This window comes from Rhinatrema bivittatum, chromosome 4 (genome assembly GCF_901001135.1).
Source record: "Rhinatrema bivittatum chromosome 4, aRhiBiv1.1, whole genome shotgun sequence".
NCBI lineage: Eukaryota > Metazoa > Chordata > Amphibia > Gymnophiona > Rhinatrematidae > Rhinatrema > Rhinatrema bivittatum.
In genome coordinates, this window is record NC_042618.1 from 449,924,066 (window position 1) to 449,942,766 (window position 18,701).

The window sequence follows — 18,701 nt, forward strand, 5'->3', positions numbered from 1 at the left end:
CCGACCTTGGTAGATTCTTCTCCACCAGGGCCCAATATTTTCAGGTCAGGTGGCTCAATTCTGTCTCGCAGTTTCATTTCTGAGAAGAGACAAATGAGACGGAAGGGATATTCCAAAGCAGTTATTTCCACCTTGTTACTGGCTAGGAGACCACCTACATTCTTGGCGTGTTTATGAATTTGGAGGGTCTTTGAGTCCTGGTCTGCTGTTGATGGGAGTGCAGCATGTTCAGGCTACTCTGTTGTATATTTGAAGGTTCTGGTCAAGGGACAGGCCTTTAACTCTCTGAGAGTCCAGTTAGCAACATTGGGTTGTCTCAAGGGTAATGGCAAGGGTATCTTCTGGTTCGCACATCCAGATGTTATATGATTCCTTTGGGGAGTTAAGAACTTGCATCCTTAGGTGCAGAACATTTGTCTATCTTGGAATCTGAATCTAGCCCTTAGAGGATTATGTGAGGTGCAATTTGAACCACTGAAGAGGGCTACATTTAAGGGCTTGACTCTTAAAGTGGTTTTCTTGGTGGCTATTTGTTTAGCCAAGAGAATTTCGGATCTCCAGGTGCTGTTGTATTGAGATCCCTTCCTACAGATTTCAGATTCAGGCATATCTTTATGCATGGTGCCTTCTTTTCTACCTGAGGTAGTCTTGGCGTTCCATCTTAGTCAGGCAGTGGAATTTCCAGATTTTCCAGTTTTGGATTCCTCTTTACCTCACGTGGGGGAGCCTAGGCTCTTAGATGATAGGCATGCATTATCTTAAGGTCACTAATAAATTCTGTAGATCGGATCACCTCTTTGTACTGTGGAGTGATTCAAAGAAAGGAGGTAAGATGTCTAAGGTTATAATTGCATGGTGGCTAAAAGAAGTTTTCAAGATGACTTATATTTCTAAAGGGTGCCCTGTGCTGCGGGGTTTAAGGGCGCACTCAACGCATTCTCCGGCGACTTCCTGGGCTGAGTTAGAACAAGTGTTTCCACATGAAATTTGCAGGGCAGCTACTGGTAAGTCGTTGCACACTTTTGCTAGGCATTATCGCTTGGATGTTGGGGCTCTGGCTCTCTAGTTCCCACCCAAATTAAGGGGAGCTTAGGTACATCCCAGGAGTCTGGACTGATGTGGGACAGGGAAAGGAAAATTGGTTCTTACCTGCTAATTTTCATTCCTGTAGTACCACAGATCAGTCCAGACACCTAACCATTTACTGAAGGGGAGAGTCCGCCACTCATACTGTTGCTGTGTATATAGTGCGGGATTGTTGGAAGTAAATGTAAAACTCACATAAGCTGATCGCTTATGTGAGTTTTACATTGTCTCTGTGCAAATTCACCTCCCGCCAGCTCTTTGGAGGGGAGGGAGTTTGCTTAGATGTTTATGGTTTTTGCTATCATCTTGGCTTGGATATAGGTCAATACTGAGGGACTGCAGGTAGCACACTGGGTTGTGTACAGTGTCGGTGAAACTTTCTCTGTCTCCATCTGCTGGCAGAGAGGCAAATCCCAGGAGTCTGGACTGATCTGTGGTATTACCTACCACTGGAACTTAGAGTACAGGATAACTTGAAGAAATTCAAGAAAGACCTAAAAATATGGTGCTTTCAGCAAGCATATGGAACCAATGCCAAAGAGGGTAATTGAGAAACTAAAGACTGACAGAGGGATTCTTATTTCTATTTTCGTAACTATATTTATTTTATTTTTAATGAGTATATTTTAGTTATTTTGTTTTTATTTTTTTATTGAATTTTATTGTATTTATTCTGTTTCTAACCATTGTATAATGATTTTTACTATGTAAACCGTAAAGATAGAATCTTGTGTTCTGTGTAACGGTATATAAAAATTGCATAAAATAAATAAATAAATTACAGGAACAAAAATTAGCAGGTAAGAACCAATTTTCCTTTGCATGTCTTCCTTTAGGAAGAACTTGCTTCCTTAATTACCCAATCCCTGCATACTTTTGAATATTATAGAAGGTAAGAAATAGATTTCCTACTAAGCAGAGAACCCTATAATGGTCAGTATAGAAAAAGTTAGTGAAGGATTTGATTTATTTGGAGTGGATATCTCCAGAAGCAAATTTTAAGGGAGGATGATCTCTAACCAAGTTATGCCCCTTGGCCAGCAGAAAAGGGAAAGATTTTGCTTCCCAAAGGTGGACGCTCTGGTCTGTTCAGTGACTAAGAGGATGACTATTCCCATAGAGGGAGGTATTGCACTTAAAGGCACTCAGGATAGGAAAACAGAATTTGTGTTTTAACAAGCCTTTGAAACCATTAGTATTGCTATGCAGCTGTATTGTTGTGAGATCAGGTTTGCATCTGGTGCAGCAGATCAAGGAAGATGCTATGGATGAATCTATTCAGTTGTAACTGGGTGTGACATATTTAGCCAACACCTGTTTTGATTTTGTGCACATTTCAGCTTGGATTATAGCTTCCATGGTGGCAATCCAGAGACTGCTTTGGCTGTAATTGGTCAGCTGTTTCCATATCTAAGAACAACTTGACAAAACTTCCCTTTAAAGGGCAGCTTTTGTTTTGAGAAGATGACAAAGGCTCGGGATGAGTCCAAGGTGCTGAGATTTCCAGAAGGTAGGACTACAAGTTCTTCACATACTCTTCCAACTTAGAGTAGATTTCTGGATTCTAGGAGATTTAAGCAGGGAAGAAATGCTATTAATCAAATATCCAGTTCTTTTGGCAGGTATAAATCCTTTCATGCTAGCAAATGAGGTGGTAAGGAAGGATCCTCAGAGTCGGGTCCCTCCCATAGCACCCAGTAAATTTTTGGGGGCCCTAAATCCAGAGATGTACCCAAATCACATCAGATCAATGGGTCCTTGAGATCATTTGCCTTTGAATTCCCCCATTCCAGCATTCCAGATGCCTTTATGGCTTCCCCTGTCCATCTGCCAGGAAGCGATGAGCTGTAAAGGAGATGCTAGGAAGACTCCTGGATTTAAAGGCAGTAGTGCCAGTCCCAAGAAACCAGTGGAGCCTAGGCAATACTCCATTTACTTTGATTCCCAAGAAAGAGGGTTCTTTTTGTCCTATTCTGAATCTGAAACAGGTAATCAAGTTTATGAAGATCTCTCACTTCAAAATGGAAACATTGAAATCAGTCATTATGGCAGTGTGAAGGGGAGAATTCCTGGCCTCCTTGGATCTGGCGAAGGCTCATCTTTATATTCCTGTAAGAAAGGATCATCAGCACTTCCTTCAGTTTGTAATTTTAGGCCCTGCTCTTTGGGTTACACACTGCTCCTATAACCTTTTCAAAGGTAATGGTGGTCGTGGCAGCTGCGCTGCAAAAGGAAGGAAGTTTCCTTCAATTTGTCTGTAGAACTACTTAATCAGGGTGAACATACTCCAGGAAAGTACAATGGCTACCCAAAAGTTAGTTCAGTTTTTGCAAGACACAGGTTGGATAGTCAAATTTCTCCAAGAGCAATCAACAACCCTCTCAAAGTTTGGAATATCTAGTTCTGTTCAACATGAGGATGGGCCCTGTTTGGCCAACAAAACAAAGAATTCAGAATCTGGGTTGGCAAGTTCATACATTGCTATATGCCAGGAATCCTACAGTTTAGCCTTTTGTACAGTTTCTCAGTTCCATGGCGGTGGAATTGGATCTGGTCCCTTGGGCAAGGAAACACATAAGACTCCTACAAAGAGCTCTGTTTCCGGTGGAATACCTAGCCTCAGAACTATTCCATAAGGCTTCCAGTACTGGAATCCATCAGGATAAGCTTACATTGATGGCTTAATTACAAAAATGGGGCATTAGGATTGGATCTTGAGCCCCCAGTTTGAATGACTGTGACAACAGATGCCAGTCTGGAGGGTACATTGTCTGGGGTAGATGATACAAGGTCAATGGAGTCCAGAGGAAGCAAGATTCTCAATCAGTCGGCTGGAGGCCAAAGCTATTTGTTTAGTTATCCAGAAATTTGCTCCTCTGCTAAAGGGACATGCAGTCCCAAGTGATGTCAGACAGCACCTCAAATGTCTTTGGAAGTGGATTTATTACATGTTCCAGCAGAAAAGAATCTGAAGATGATTGCAGCCTTGCATATAGCAGATGTGGAAAATATTTCTCAGTCACAATGTTGTCAGCCCTGGGGAATAGTCCTGTTTCAAAAGGCCTTTGATCAAATTGTGACCAGAGAGGGAATTCCGATGATGGATTTCATAGCGATAGTCAAGAATACCAAAGTAGAAACATTATGCTGGACAAAGGACAATCGCTCATCGGGTCTCAATGTTCTGATTCAGCATTGGCTGTCGAAGGTGCACCTATATGTTTCACCTGTGATAGGAAGAGTGATTCAGAATCTGGTAATCTTAGTGGCTCTAGACTGGCTGCAGCGTCTGGGGTCTGCAGAGTTTTTAAAGTTGTTGCACGAGTTACCTTCCTCCAGGGAGGAATATGTACGAGAATCCAGATCAGTTTTGTCTTATGGCCTAGCCCTTGAAAATGCTCATTTAATTAAGAAGGATTATTCTCATAGAGTAGTGAATACTTTTTAAGAGCAAGAAAGTCTTCTACTTCATTAGCTTAGATGTGGATTAGGAAAGTTTTAAAGGACTGCTGCACCAGAAGACAGTTTATGACTGGTAAAATGTCGGTGCTAGTAATTCTAGACTTTTTATAGTAAGGGCTTTCAAAAGGTTTAGCTCTTGATTTCCATGAAGGTACAGGCTGCAGCCCTTGCATGCTATAGGGGAGCATATTTTGGGATGGTTTATGTCTTCATATCCAGATGTCTCATTTTTTAATGAGAATCAAACATATTAGGCCTCCACTACAAATTTGTGTTCCATTTTGGGATCTGAATTTGGTGGTGTGTTTTTCTGTTGGGTTTGCGGTTTGAACCTTTTAGAGATATTTCGGTAAAACTGCTTACGTTGAAAGTGATTTTCCTGGTGGCAATTTCTTTAGCTTGAAGAATTTCAGTTACAAGCTGTTTCTTGCAGGGAACCTTTGTTATTATTTAAAAAAAAAAAAAAGGAGAGATGATCAAGATTCGTATGGTGCCTTTCTACCAAAAGTCATCACTATTTCATTTGAACAGTCCGCTAGCCTTCGTTTAGTAAGTATTCTGATTTGGCTGAGTATAAGCTGCTTCATACCTTGGATGTGAGAAGAGCTCTTTTGAGAATTAAAGGTTACTTCTGCCTTGAGGAAATCAGATTATCTATTTGTACAGCAAGGTGGTAAACAGAAAGGTGAGACAGCTACTAAAGCTGCCATAACTCATTGGATTAAAGAGGTTATTACTGGAGCTAATGTAGATCTTTACCTTAGCAAGTATAGGCACATTCAGCGACAGTGCAGTTTACTTCATGGATAGAGCTGTTTTGGTCTCTCCTGTAGAGATCTGTAGAGTATCAATTTGGTGGTCTTTGCATTCTTTTTCTAAGCATTATTGCTTAGATTTAAGTGCCAGTGATCTTTCACTTCCAGTCTTGAGAGGCTGTTCGGCAGTATCTCGCCTTAGTCAGGAGTAGCTTTGTTACCTCCCACTTGTCTAGACTGAACTGACTGGATGAAAAGAAAAGAGACATTAGTTCCTACCTGATAAATTCCTTTCCTCGAGTCCAGTCAGATCAGTCCAGGAACTTCCTTGTGCTGCCAAATTGGTGAAATCTTTTCAGTCATGCTCTGAAACAATGGTGATACTTTAGAGTTCTTCATCAAACCAGATAAGTTTGATTTCACCAAATTGGCAGTACTGCTTCCTAGTTATTTTATTTAGAAGCCCTCTGGTTTTAAAAAAAAAAATGTGTGGGGGGGGGGGGGAATGATTAAATTGGTTTCTATTGAAGTTGCCCATAATTAGCTTTTTACAGATAATACTGGCAGGCTAAGGTCAGCATGGATGCATATAATGAGTCCCAATTATCAACTATTCACACCATTCCTCAACATTCTAGAAATGAACAAAAACCTATGGGGCGGATTTTAAAGGCCCTGCGCGCCGGCGCGCCTAAGTCCCAGGGCTTTCGAAAAGGGGCGGGAGGGGGCGTGTCCGGGGCGTTCCTGAAACGACGCAGCGTTTCGGGGGCGGGCCCGGGGGCGTGGCGCCGGCCCGGGGGCGTGGTCGAGGCCTCCGGACCAGCCCCTGGGACCGGAACACGAGCGGGGCTGCCGGCTGGCGCGCGCAAAGTTACGCCTGCTTTCAGCAGGGAGGGAACAGGCAGCGCCGCTGGGCTCGGCGCGCGCAGGTTGCACAAATGTGCACCCCCTTGCGCGCGCCGACCCTGGATTTTATAAGATACGCGCGGCTACGCGCATATCTTATAAAATCCAGCGTACTTTTGTTCGCGCCTGGTGCGCGAACAAAAGTACGCGATCGCGTATTTTTTAAAGATCTACCCCTATGTGCATATATAAAAAAATATTTTAACACTACTAAAAATTATATATGAAGAGATGGGTAGTTTCATATAAAATTGAAACTTAAGTACCGACCTAGTGACCAATGTCACGCTGTTTTTATAATTATAAACCACCAACTACCTTCCTCCCTATATTGTTCATATGTTTTTTTTATTTTTTTGACAAAATTCCAGTAGTGAGATAAATTGTTTCCTTAAAAATGTGCAAACTTGAATGCTCCAATCTTAAACTGTTGCCTGTGCCCAAACTTTTTAAATATCAAATCAAGTGAAGATTTTTATTCGACATCAAAACATAGGGCCGGATTTTAAAAGCTCTGCATGCCGGCACGCCTATTTTGCATAGGCCGCCGGCGCGTGCATAGCCCCGGGACGCGCGGAAGTCCCGGGGCTTCGTAAAAGGGGTGGGAGGGGGCGTGTTCGGGGTCAGGGGGCGGTTTGGGGCGGGTCCGGGGGCGTGGCGCCGGCCTGGGGGCGTAGTCGAGGCCTCCAGACCAGCCCCCAGGTCGGGTGATGGCGCACAGATTTACACCTGCTTTCGGCAGGCGTAAATCTGCCAACAAAGGTGGTGGGGGGGGGGGGGTTAGATAGGGCCTGGGGGGTGGGTTAGGGGAGGGGAGGGTGAGGGGAAGGTGAGGGGAGGCGGAAGGAAAGTTCCCTCCGAGGCCGCTCCAATTTCGGAGCGGCCTCGGAGGGAACAGGCAGCGCGTGCCGGGCTCGGCGCGCGCAGGTTGCACAAATGTGCACCCTCTTGCGCGCGGCGACCCCGGATTTTTGTTCGCACCTGGTGCGCGAACAAAAGTACGCGCTCACGTAAATTTATAAAATCTACCCCATAATGTCTTACTGCCCTTCCAACGAGGCCACGTTTCAGGCAATATCCTATGTCAGGGGAAATGTCTTATTTTCAGCTGTGCCGATTCTATGCCGCTTTTAGAAATGTCTGCTTCACGTTAGAATAAGTAAAGGCACAGGGAGTGACATCAGTGAACCTGTAAGTTTCTGTCTCCATCTGCTGGTCGGTGAGCACAACCCACTTGTCTGGACTACTCTGATTGGCTGATGTTTGGTCACGTTCAATTGCCTTCTTGGTCAAGTTGAATTGCCTACTTAAGCACTATCTTTTTAAACACTGAAAGAAACTTGAACTGTGCTGAAAACATAGTAACATAACTGAAGAGAACTCTTAAAAAAGAATTTTATGTTCTCTTGTACTGAACTGTGATTGGTTGCCAGTACTGTAGCATGGCAATTAATACAGACAGACCTCATTAATAATATCAAGCCAAGAGGAACAATTAGAGGTTGTTCTGGTCTTTTGGATCTTAAGTGGAAGAATTGTTGAATTTCTGATACTGCACCTTTGAAATGTTTTATTGGTGCATAATATTTATAACTTTCAAAATGTGAACTTGAGCTTCTGCAGATAAAATGAAACACTTAAAAATAGTCATGTAATTGTTGCCAACTTAAGAAAAAAACCTAAAAAAAAATTAAAAAAATCTAAATTTTGTGGTGGGACGGGAACCTTTTTACACATGTGGTGGGAATGTTCCAAGGTGCAGCATTCTTGGGAGGAGGTTCAGGCTTATATACAGCACACTTTAAGGATTTCAGTAGTTTTAACACCACAGACCTGTCTGTTGAGGGTTGCCCTGGATGGGGGCACAACCTGGCAAAGACAGTTAGTAATGCAAGTGATTTTAGCCACTAGATGCGAGATTGCATTCTGGTGGAAGAAGATCGAGACGCCTGCTTTGAGTGATATACTTGCCAGACTAGAGAGAATATATCACTTAAGTCATCTAACAGCTATTCGTAATGATCATCTGCCAAAATTTCAAAGAATTTGGGAACCCTATCTATCAGGGAGGCAGACAGCTCCCAACAATGGGGGGAGTAATGACAGTCACTCATAGAGCGCATATTTGAGCCTCTGCGGTGAAGAGGATGATGTGGTTTCTTAATGTATGCGCTGTAGCCCCCAAACCAGGAATTCAGGTGACACTCATCCACTGACATCGTCTTGATGCTTCACTGTCGCTGTATTGCACTATTATTGCTCCATTGTAGGTTGTCTTATTGCTCCATAGCTACTCCAGACATGCTGCTACGCAGAGGAAAGGGGAGAGGATTTGGGGAATGAACGCATGGGACTAGGGAGGGGGGATCCGTGGGGGATAGGGCGGGATGGGAAGATGGAGGTGATTGGGGAAGGTTACAACAAGCAGTAAGGGATAGACCACATACAAGTCAACACATAGACGCCGGATTGATAATTATATGTTTATTTAGTGGACTCAGCACTAACACAAGATTAACCACATCTTTTATTTTCTTATCATGACTACATACACATAAGGCATTTGTACCTTTACTATTATCATAATGTCCTGTAAAGTTTGTGTTGTACAATGTTTATTGCACTTAGCTGTCCCTAGAGCTAGGCTCGCTGTTTTGATGCTTCTTATCTACTTTGGTATTGTATTGTGGTTCTGCAATGTGTAAGGTGCTACTTGTTCTAAAACCAATAAAATAATAATTAAAAAAAAAAAAATCTAAATTTGGAGGCTTCCCAGCGGTGTATAGTGCTAAAATATAACACTATGCATGCTCATATGAAAACATACATTTCTTGTTTTTCTTTAAAATGGTATAATCCAAGGGAAGAACTGTTTCCATCCCAAAAATTCTCCAACCTTCTTTGAAAACTTGAGAAGGAGCAAAGTGCAGACACCTGGTAGCAAACTTCAACACCAGAGAAAATTACTCTCCATTCCAAGAGACTTATTTAACAATATGGAACCTGTGAGAGCATTTCAGCTTAGAACTGGCAAAACTAGGCTGCTTGTGGATACAGTTCTGTATTTATCAGCACATGTGCAATTCAGGCAATGAATACAGCTATCTCAGAAATGTGTACACTAATGTTAACAATAATCTTAATGAAAAGATTTAATATCATTATTTGTATGTCTTCTGATTTCTAGTCGGACATGGAAAAATTAAAGCTTCATGTAGGAGGCCAACTGAGTTCGCGATACGAAGCCAAGGCCAAGGGCATGGAAAAAATTGTCACTGAAAATGAGAGGTTACGCAAGGAACTGAAAAAGGTAAAACATGCATGATTCAGTCATTTAAGTGTTAAAATAAATTAGTTTACATTAAATGGCACACAGAGCTTTGAGATCACTGTATTATAAATCACAAAAAAAGGCTTGTGTTCTGTATTGCAATTGGATATGGAGCGATTACATTAAAACAGTCTCTTTCCGTCTCTGTTGAGTATTTATGAAGATGCATAAGTACTAGAGACTTAGTTCAAGCATCTTCAAGATTTACTAATTTTTAATTGTTTGATTTTTTTTTTTTTTTTTGGGTTGACATAATATTTTTATATCAGAAATTTTCCACAGGATTGGAGAAGGGCAGATACTGTCCCATTTCATTAAAAAATGGTAATAGCTACCTATGAGGATGACTGAGCAAATCTTGTGGTCTGGAGCCAAGCTAACTCCAGCCATTTCTTATGCAATATCAACTTTTATGACTGTAACAGCAAAACATCATCACAGTAGGCTGCCTACCTTTGCAGTGTAAATCATAACTCAGACTTCCCAGAGAGGATCAGGAGCTCCTACTCCTAGAAACACGGGGATTCCTGAACCCAGGTGAGCTTGCATTCCCCTCCCAGCAAGTCTTGCCCACAGAGCTCACTCTCTGTAGGATTTAAGGTGGACCAGGCTAAATGCTAGGGACCGCCTTAAACTTCATAGCAAAGGTTTGTTAAAAATCCAAATAGGAGAGAAAGTTTGAAATGACAGGCCGTTTACCCTCCTCTCAGTGTTGGAAAAACCTATGGACTACCAAGATAAGGGGAATGGAACAGCTCCCCTACGAGGAAAGACTAAAGAGGTTAGGACTTTTCATCTTGGAGAAGAGACGGCTGAGGGGGGATATGATAGAGGTGTTTAAAATCATGAGAGATCTAGAATGGGTAGATGTGAATCGGTTTTTTACTCTTTCGGATAATATAAAGACTCGGGGGCATTCCATGAAGTTAGCATGGGGCACATTTAAAACTAATAAAAGAAAGTTCTTTTTCACTCAATGCACAATTAAACTCTGGAATTTGTTGCCAGAAGATGTGGTTAGTGCAGTTAGTATAGCTGTGTTTAAAAAAGGATTGGATAAGTTCTTGGAGGAGAAGTCCATTACCTGCTATTAATTAAGTTGACTTAGTTTTTGGGTACTTGCCAGGTTCTAATGGCCTGGATTGGCCACTGTTGGAAACAGGATGCTGGGCTTGATGGACCCTGGCATGTTCTTATGGACAATCTACTAAAGGAAAGGAGAGTGAATTATCTTGAATCCAGCAGAATCTGAGGCAGCAAGCTTTTACCAAAGTAAGATAGTGGCAGACACATCTGATCAATTTCTTTGAGTGACCTAAGAATTGCTTCATGGACATGCACCTACATAAAGAGACTCCCATTGAGAAAACTAGAATCGGAGAAAGTTCTTTTTTACTCAACACACAATTAAACTCTGGAAGTTGTTGCCAGAGGATGTGATTAGTGCAGTTAGTATAGCTGTGTTTAAAAAAGGATTGGATAAGTTCTTGGAGGAGAAGTCCATTAACAGCTATTAATTAAGTTGACTTAGAAAACAGCCACTGCTATTACTAGCAACGGTAACATGGAATAGACTTAGTTTTTGGGTACTTGCCAGGTTCTTATGGCCTGGCTTGGCCACTGTTGGAAACAGGGTGCTGGGCTTGATGGACCCTTGGTCTGACCCAGTATGGCAGGTTCTTATGGAGAATAGGAAAGTTACCCAGGTAAGTGGTCTGCTGAAAATACCTGGCCAAAGTTACTCAGCTAAACATATCCGAGTAACTTTATGACCCTGATTTTTCCAGCAAGACTTACCTGGCCAAGTTTATCTGGCTAGTGCCAAGATTTAGTGCTAGCCAGATATATTTTTAGCATGCCCCCAGAATGCCCTCTGCCCTGCCTCTTTTTTTTTTTTTAGCTTAATTTTAGCTGGGTAATGACTTGACCAGGTAAACCTTTGCTGTGAGGTCCAGGAAATTTAAATGTCATATTTTGTCTGGATTACTCTCAAAATTCCTCATAGTGTACTTGGATTTTCAGCAAGGTTATTTATTTATTTTATTTATGTAACAGTTTTATATACCGAATTTCTTGTAACAGGATTACAAATCAAAAACGGTTTACATAATAACAATAACAGTGCCTCAAATAGTGCAATTACATTGATAATAATAATAATGATAATAATAATTCTCTCCTCCTATGCAGGATAGAATTATTGATTCTATCCTGCATAGGAGGCTCATAATTAAACTGAGCAGTCTAGGGGTGGGGCCCAAGCTAGTGGACTGGATTAGAAACTGGTTTGAGTGATAGATAGGATGTAGTGTTAAATGGAATTCACTCTGAGGAAAGATGGATGATTAGTGGATTGCTTCAGGGATATGTCCTGGGGACAGATATGTTCACTACCTTGTGAATTTTATACTGCAAACAGTATAAAATGGAGGATGAGATCTTGATGTGCACCAGTGAGGAGAAAGACCTTGAAGTGACTGTCTGATATTCTCAAGATAGTGAAAGTGTGTAATGACAGTGGCCAGAACCAGAGGGATGCTAGGATGCAAAGGGAAAGACATAACCAGCAGGAAAAAGAAAGTGTTTTAGCTAATGTCTTGAGATTGTTTATATTTTAATTGTATTATTATGCTTTAATTTGTCTTAAGTTTTGTATGATGAGTTTTATCCCATCTAATTGTTTGATATTTTAGGTTGTATGTTCTGTTTGTTTGTTTTATATTATGGATGTTTTCATTGGAAACCGCCTAGCAATGTTTATAGAGTGGTATGAGAATTTTTTAAAATAAAAAATAAAGTGATAATGCTTCTGTACAGGTTATTGGTGAGACCTCATCTAGAAAAGAGTCCAATTCTGGAAGCAATACCTCTAAAAGAATATAGACAGGATGGAGGCAATACAGAAAAGGCCTACCAAAATGATGCAGGGTCAGCACCAATAGCCACATGAGATAAGACTTAAGGTTGTAAACATGTTTACCCTAGTGGAGAGCACAAATAGAAGGGAAATGAGACTTTCAAATACCTCAGATATTAATAATGCACAAGAAGCAAACCTTTACCAGAGGAGAGAATGTTCTAGAACATGAGGTCCTAGTACAGAGCTCTAAGGGGGGTAGACTCAGGAAATATATCTTCACGGAAAGGGTTTCAGATGCATGTAATGGCCTTCCAGTGAAGGCTGAGTCAAACAGTCATAGAATTCAAGAAAGCATGGAATAGTAGTGAAGAGAGAAATGTGGATCAACTGGGGTCTATGATATTGTAACAGAAAGTAAATTGGACGGGCTAAATAGGCCTTCCATTTCATACCCCAGATGAGTCTAGACAAGTGGGCTTTGCATCCCTACCAGCAGACGGAGGCAGAGAATAAAAGCTTTTCAGGCACTGCTATATAACTTAGAGTGCCACCAGCAGACCCTCAGTATTTCTCTATCTCCAGCAGATCGTAGAGGTGCAAACTTGCAGGCTGAGAAAAAAAATAGAAAGAGACAGAAAAGATAGAAGAGGTGTTCCCTGAGGTGTTAGGTACCTTTGTGAGCCATTCCTCAGGTGGAGCTGGGTGAGTGGGGGATTGGCAAACCCTGGTCTGTCTCAGCCCGCAACATCCAAAGGGATCGAAAGAGGGCCTACCTCTGAGGTCTTCTCTCCCACACCGCAGCCAGAAGCAGGGAAGTATGCTTTTGTCAAGGGTAGCACTGTGCCTTTAAAAAAAAAAAAAAAGAGGCACTTTAGCAGTCAAAGAAGTGGACCGATCGGGAGAAGCGTTTGAGAGGCAGAAGTACCAGGTCCTCTGCAGCAGCACTGGTGGTCCAGAGAAAGTTGAGGGAAGTCACTCATGCTGTTGAGGTGATTTGCACCATCAGCAAGTTTTTCAGTACTCACGGCAGGAACTGGTGCGAGTGTGCCAAGTGCGTTGCTTTCATGGCACTGATCTCAGAGTGCAGGAGAGACTGTCGGGCTTGTGGCTTGATGCGCACCCATCTCAATTCAACTGCTCTCTGTTTGGAATGTGCCTCAGGGCAGGATGGAACCTCTATGGAGGCTGCAGCAGGAAAAAGAATCACCCGGTCAGCTGGGTCCATGGCAGAGGCTCCTGATGGGGCTGTAGACATGGCAGCCATTGGTACTGTACATAGCAAGAAGCAGGCAGTTTCTAGGGAACCCAGGGACTCCCTCCTTTGCTATTGCCTATGGTACAGGCATCATCGGAGGACTGTTTACAGTGTGGGTGGTGGACAGGAGGAGGACATGCTAGATGATGGGCCTGCTGAAATTGAAAGCTTCTCACTGGATTTTGTTCTGCTTCTTCACAAGGCCTACTTGGCCAAGAGGGGAATAGGAGGTAAACAACCCTTGCCACAGAAGCCACAACATCCCACTAAGTGGGCCAAGGTGGGCCCACCCAGTGAGTTGGAGAGTCTGCTCTGGCACTTATATTTGTATTTTTTTGTATTTTATTAAATGTATTGATTGCTAATGCCAGAGCCCTTAATGATTTACATAATCAATTTAAAACATTACACTGGATATTCTACAATATAAACAAATACACAAAATATCTGCTTTTCTAGACTCAATTTAGTGTTCCTTTCCCAGCTTGGGGCTGGGGCATCCTGGAGATGAAGAAGGGATCTCTGTGGAGTCAGGAGGCTCGGGAAGAGGATCCTGTGGATGATCCTGTATACGGGCCCTAAGATAAATGCTTCGGTCTCGGCAGTAACCAAGAAGAATACCATCCCAGTTGCAGGGTTGGCCATGCTGAAGGATGCCCAGGACTGAAAGATGGAGATTCAATTAAAAAGACAGTTTGCAGTTTTGGCTTTGAGCCTTCGGGCGTCGATTTGTGCTAGTCTAATGCAAACAGCCTGTTTGCGCTGGGTGGAGAAGGAATGTACCCCAGAGAGGCAATTCCAAACAGGGGGCCAGATTGGCGGCTGATGTGGCCAATAAGCTGTATGATTTGGTTCGGACGTCTGCCAGAAGCATGGTCTCAGCTGTGGCATCACAAAGGCTCCTGTGGTTGTGTGATTGGTCAGCGGAGGTGTGGTCCAAGTCGCAACTCTTTAATCTCCATTTTAAGGGAAAGCTATTGTTTGAGGAAGACCTGGAACAACTGATGAAGCATTTGGGGGAGTCAAAGGGGAATTCGTTGCTGGAGCACAAGAAATGTAACAAAAAATACCTTTTCACCCTGTTTCCGCTTCCAGGATATGAGGAGATTTCGCTCTGCAAGAGTTTTTCAGCCTTCAGCCAGAAGCAGAACTCAGGAAGGCAGAAGTCCTTTCAAGATTCTCGCAGACCCTCCAGCAATAATTCCGATCAGGGAACTGGAGGTGGAAAATCCTCACAATGAAGTCCAGCTGGTTCACTCTTCCAAGGAAGCCATAGTAGGACACTTATCCCGCTTTTACAAGGAGTAGACCAAGATCACAATCGGACCAATGGGTCCTAGAGATGATAAGAGACAGTTACGCCTTAGAATTTTCTCATCCAATCAGCCTTCATGGTGTCCCACTGCGTATCCCGCGACAAGTGAGAGATGGTTCGGGAAATGTTACAATGGCTGCAAAGACTAGACACGATTGTGCCAATACCACTGAGAGAGCAGGGTCAAGGGAGGTACTCTATTTATTTCATGGTTCCCAAGAAAGTGGACACGTTCCAGTCCATTCTGAATCTCTAGAAAGTCAATATGGCACTGTGAGTCCCACGTTTTTGTAAGTAGATTTTGCAGTCAGTGATAGTGGCAGTCCGCAAAGCAGAGTTTCTGGCGTTTTTGATCTCACGGAGACCTATCTGCATATTTCCATTCATTCGGAGCATCAGAAATTTCTGCGGTTCATGGTGCTGGGGCAGTATTTCCAGTTTCGGGTCCTCCCTTTCAGCCTAGCGACAGCACTGTGGACTTTCATGAAAGTGATGATGGTGGTGGCTGTGGCATTGAGAAAGGAGGGGATCTTTGTCCACACATCTGGACAACTGGCTCATCTTGGGGAAGTCAGCAGTGGGGTGTGGTCAATCAGTTCGGCGAGTTAGAGTTGTTGTTGTCTTTGGGCTGGGTGGTAGACCTAGCAAAGTGTTATTTAGTGCCATCCCAGTCATTGGAGTACCTGGGAGCACAATTTGATACATAGATTGGCAAGGTGTTCCTTTCGTCAGAGAATGTGGTGAATTTGCAGGCGCAGGTGATTCATCAACTGTGCCTGGCGGTGCCCTGGGCCTGGGATTATCTGCGGGTTCTGGGTTCTGTGGCCGCTACGCTAAACTTGGTGCCATGGGCATTTGCTCACATGTGTCTGAGGAGTTTCATCGACCGAGGGGTTCAAGATCATGTCTCTCGTGGTGGCTATCTCACCACAGTTTGGAGAAAGGGGTGGATATGGAGACTCCAGACTGGGTGGTGCTGACCACAGATGCCAGCCTCATGGGCTGGGGGAGGTTTGTCAAGGATGGACAAACCTCCCCCAGCATCCTGGTCTATCAATTGTTTGGAAATGAGGGTGGTTCACAGAGTGTTATTTAATTTCCTTCCCCAAGGTTCGAGGAAGGATGGTGAACATTCTTTCGGACAATGCAATGACTGTGGCGTATATCAATCAGAGTGGGATGAAAAATTGCCTCATGGCTCAGGAGACACAAGAATTGTTTGTCTGGGTTGAACAGTAACTAACTGGAATAGCTGCATCGCATGTGACCAGAGTGGACAACATGCAATCAAATTATCTCAGCAGGCAGCAGTTGGATCCAGGGGAATGGGAGTTTTCCACAGAGGCCTTAGACCTCATTCGAGCCAGGTGGGACAGCTGATGGTGTCATGAGGCAATGCCAAGGCAGCTCTGTTCTTCAGTCGCAGAAGGGAGATCGGATCTAAGGGGATCAATGCTCTGGTTCTTCCTTGGCCAACGGCGATCCTGCTGTATGTGTTTCCACTGTGGCCCCTCCTAGCCTGTGTATTGTGTTGCATAGAGCAGCAACCAGGAAGGGTGGTTCTAGTGGCTTCAGAGTGGCCACGCCACCCATGGTTTGCGGATCTGGTTCACTTCACAATAGACTGTCCCGCCAGATTGGCTCATCTGCAGGGGTTACTTCGATAGGGGCCCATCTTTTGTATCGGGTGAATTGCTTTTGTCTTGAGTCTTAACTTTGGAGAGAAAGCACTTACAATTGAAAGGGTACTCTGAGCCAGTTAATGCTTTGCTGCTTCAGGCTAGGAGGCCTTCCACTTCTCTGACTTATGTCCGAGTGTGAAGACTATTTGAGTCCTGGTGATTGAAGGACTGTATGGAGCCTTTGCAGGTGGACATTCCGCAGATCTTGGTTTTTTTTGCAGCAGGGCTTAGCAAAGGGGCTGGCCTACAATTTGCTCCAGGTATAGGTGGCAGCCTTGGGATGTCTTAGAGATAAGCCGTTGATCTCTTATCGGGACATTGTACGTTTTCTGAAGGGGGTGAAACATTTGCATCCACCGATTCAAAGGCGCCTTAACTTGGTTCTATCTGTTTCATGGGACCTCCATCTGATCCATTGCGACAGGCATCTTCGAAGGACCTCACCCTGAAGTCTGTCTTCCTGGTGGCGATTTGTTCAGCCAGGTAGACTTCAGAGCTTCAGGCTTTGTCCTGTAGAGACCCTTTCCTGAGAATTATGGATGACAGGGTGTCATTGCGTACGGTTCCTTCATTTTTACCAAAGATCATCTCATTTCATTTCAACCAGATTGTGGCGCTTCCTGCTTTTCCGCATTTGTCGTCTGAAGCCTTGCATGTGAGGGAGTTTCACTTACTGGTTGTTCGTTGGAATCTGTTGCGGTACCTTAGGTCACTAACAGTTTTGTTGTTCAGATATCTGTTTTCCTTGTTCAGCGGAACAAAGAAAGGAAATAAGGTGTCTAAAGCCATGATTTCAGGATGGTTGAAGGAAACTATTTTTCAGCCTGTCTCGGTAAGGGTCAGACAGTTCCAGAGAGGTTGTGTGCGCACTCTATTAAGGCACAGGCAGGCTCCTAGGCAAAGTGTCAGCTGCTGTCACCACAGGAAATCTGTAGGGCAGCGACATGGTCTTCACGTCACATTTTTAAAAACATTTCCAATTGGATGTTCAGGTACCAGAGGAGGCTGCGTTTGGGGAGAATGTGTTTTGAACGGGTCTTTCAGGTTCCCGCCCAGTGTAGTGGAGTTTGGGTACATCCCACTAGTGTGGACTGATCTTGGTATTCCAGGAATTAAAATTAGCAGGTAAAAAACAGCTTTTCTTTTTGGTCTTATACCTGCCATCATATACTATGTTTCAGGTTTCCTTACAAGCTAGTCCCATCACTTTTGTCCCTTGGTTCTTGTAGTTTAGGTCTGTTCTGTAATGAATACTGTACAAAGGTGTTTAAATGTTTCTTAAGCATTTGTGACTATCACAAATGCCAAACTCAAAAAGATCTAATGTGTGGGCATTGTGAATCCATTTTATCCTAATATTCAGAAAATGCATTAACAAATGATATTGAACCAGTTTTCACTTAACATTTAGCCACAGTAAAATTGTTAACAGGAAACTGAAACTACTGAGAAGCTCCGAATAACAAAAAATAACTTGGAGACAATGAACGAGAAACTAACTCTGCAACTGGAGGAATTGGATAAGAGATTGAACCTTGCTGAAAACAGAGGCTCACAGGCAGAAGGAGCAGATGCCAACAGCTGGAAATCAAGGTGTGGAAAGTTGAATAAAACTGTGAATGTGTAATATTACAAGACTTTTGCTTCTAAACCAGCTCATCCTTTTACTTAGGGAGCCCAAATTTAAAACATTGCGCATAGGGCATGTACTTTCAGTCCAGATTTTCAAAGTAGATTACACACGTAAATCTGCATTGAAATTAGCAGGACTGCACAAATCTTTGCGCAGAAATAGGCATGCACATTTATACCTGCTAGGGGTAGGTGTAAATGTTCACATACACATTTATGCTCATATTTCTAAAAATCAAAAGTATATGCATAGATGATTTCCCCATCCATTGGAATGAATCTTGCAGGTACACATAAAAGTATGCACAAAATCACTTATGCATAGAATCCCAAGGGTAATTTTCAAATTACCCACATAAATGTTTTTAAAATTTACCCTATAAAGTGCAAGAATCACCATGAAATGAGAGCTAAAGT

The 18,701-nt window shown here is 43.1% G+C and overlaps 1 protein-coding gene across 2 annotated transcripts in view; it reads left to right on the forward strand.

Moving 5' to 3' along the window:
• CEP290 (centrosomal protein 290) overlaps positions 1–18,701 on the forward strand; it is a 557,889-nt gene that overhangs the window by 458,876 nt on the left and 80,312 nt on the right. For both annotated transcript variants that reach the window (XM_029601651.1, XM_029601650.1), the window contains exons 47-48: positions 9,397–9,519; positions 18,085–18,245. In XM_029601651.1, the coding sequence (XP_029457511.1) occupies positions 9,397–9,519; positions 18,085–18,245 (284 nt within the window). The remainder of the gene's footprint in view (positions 1–9,396; positions 9,520–18,084; positions 18,246–18,701) is intronic.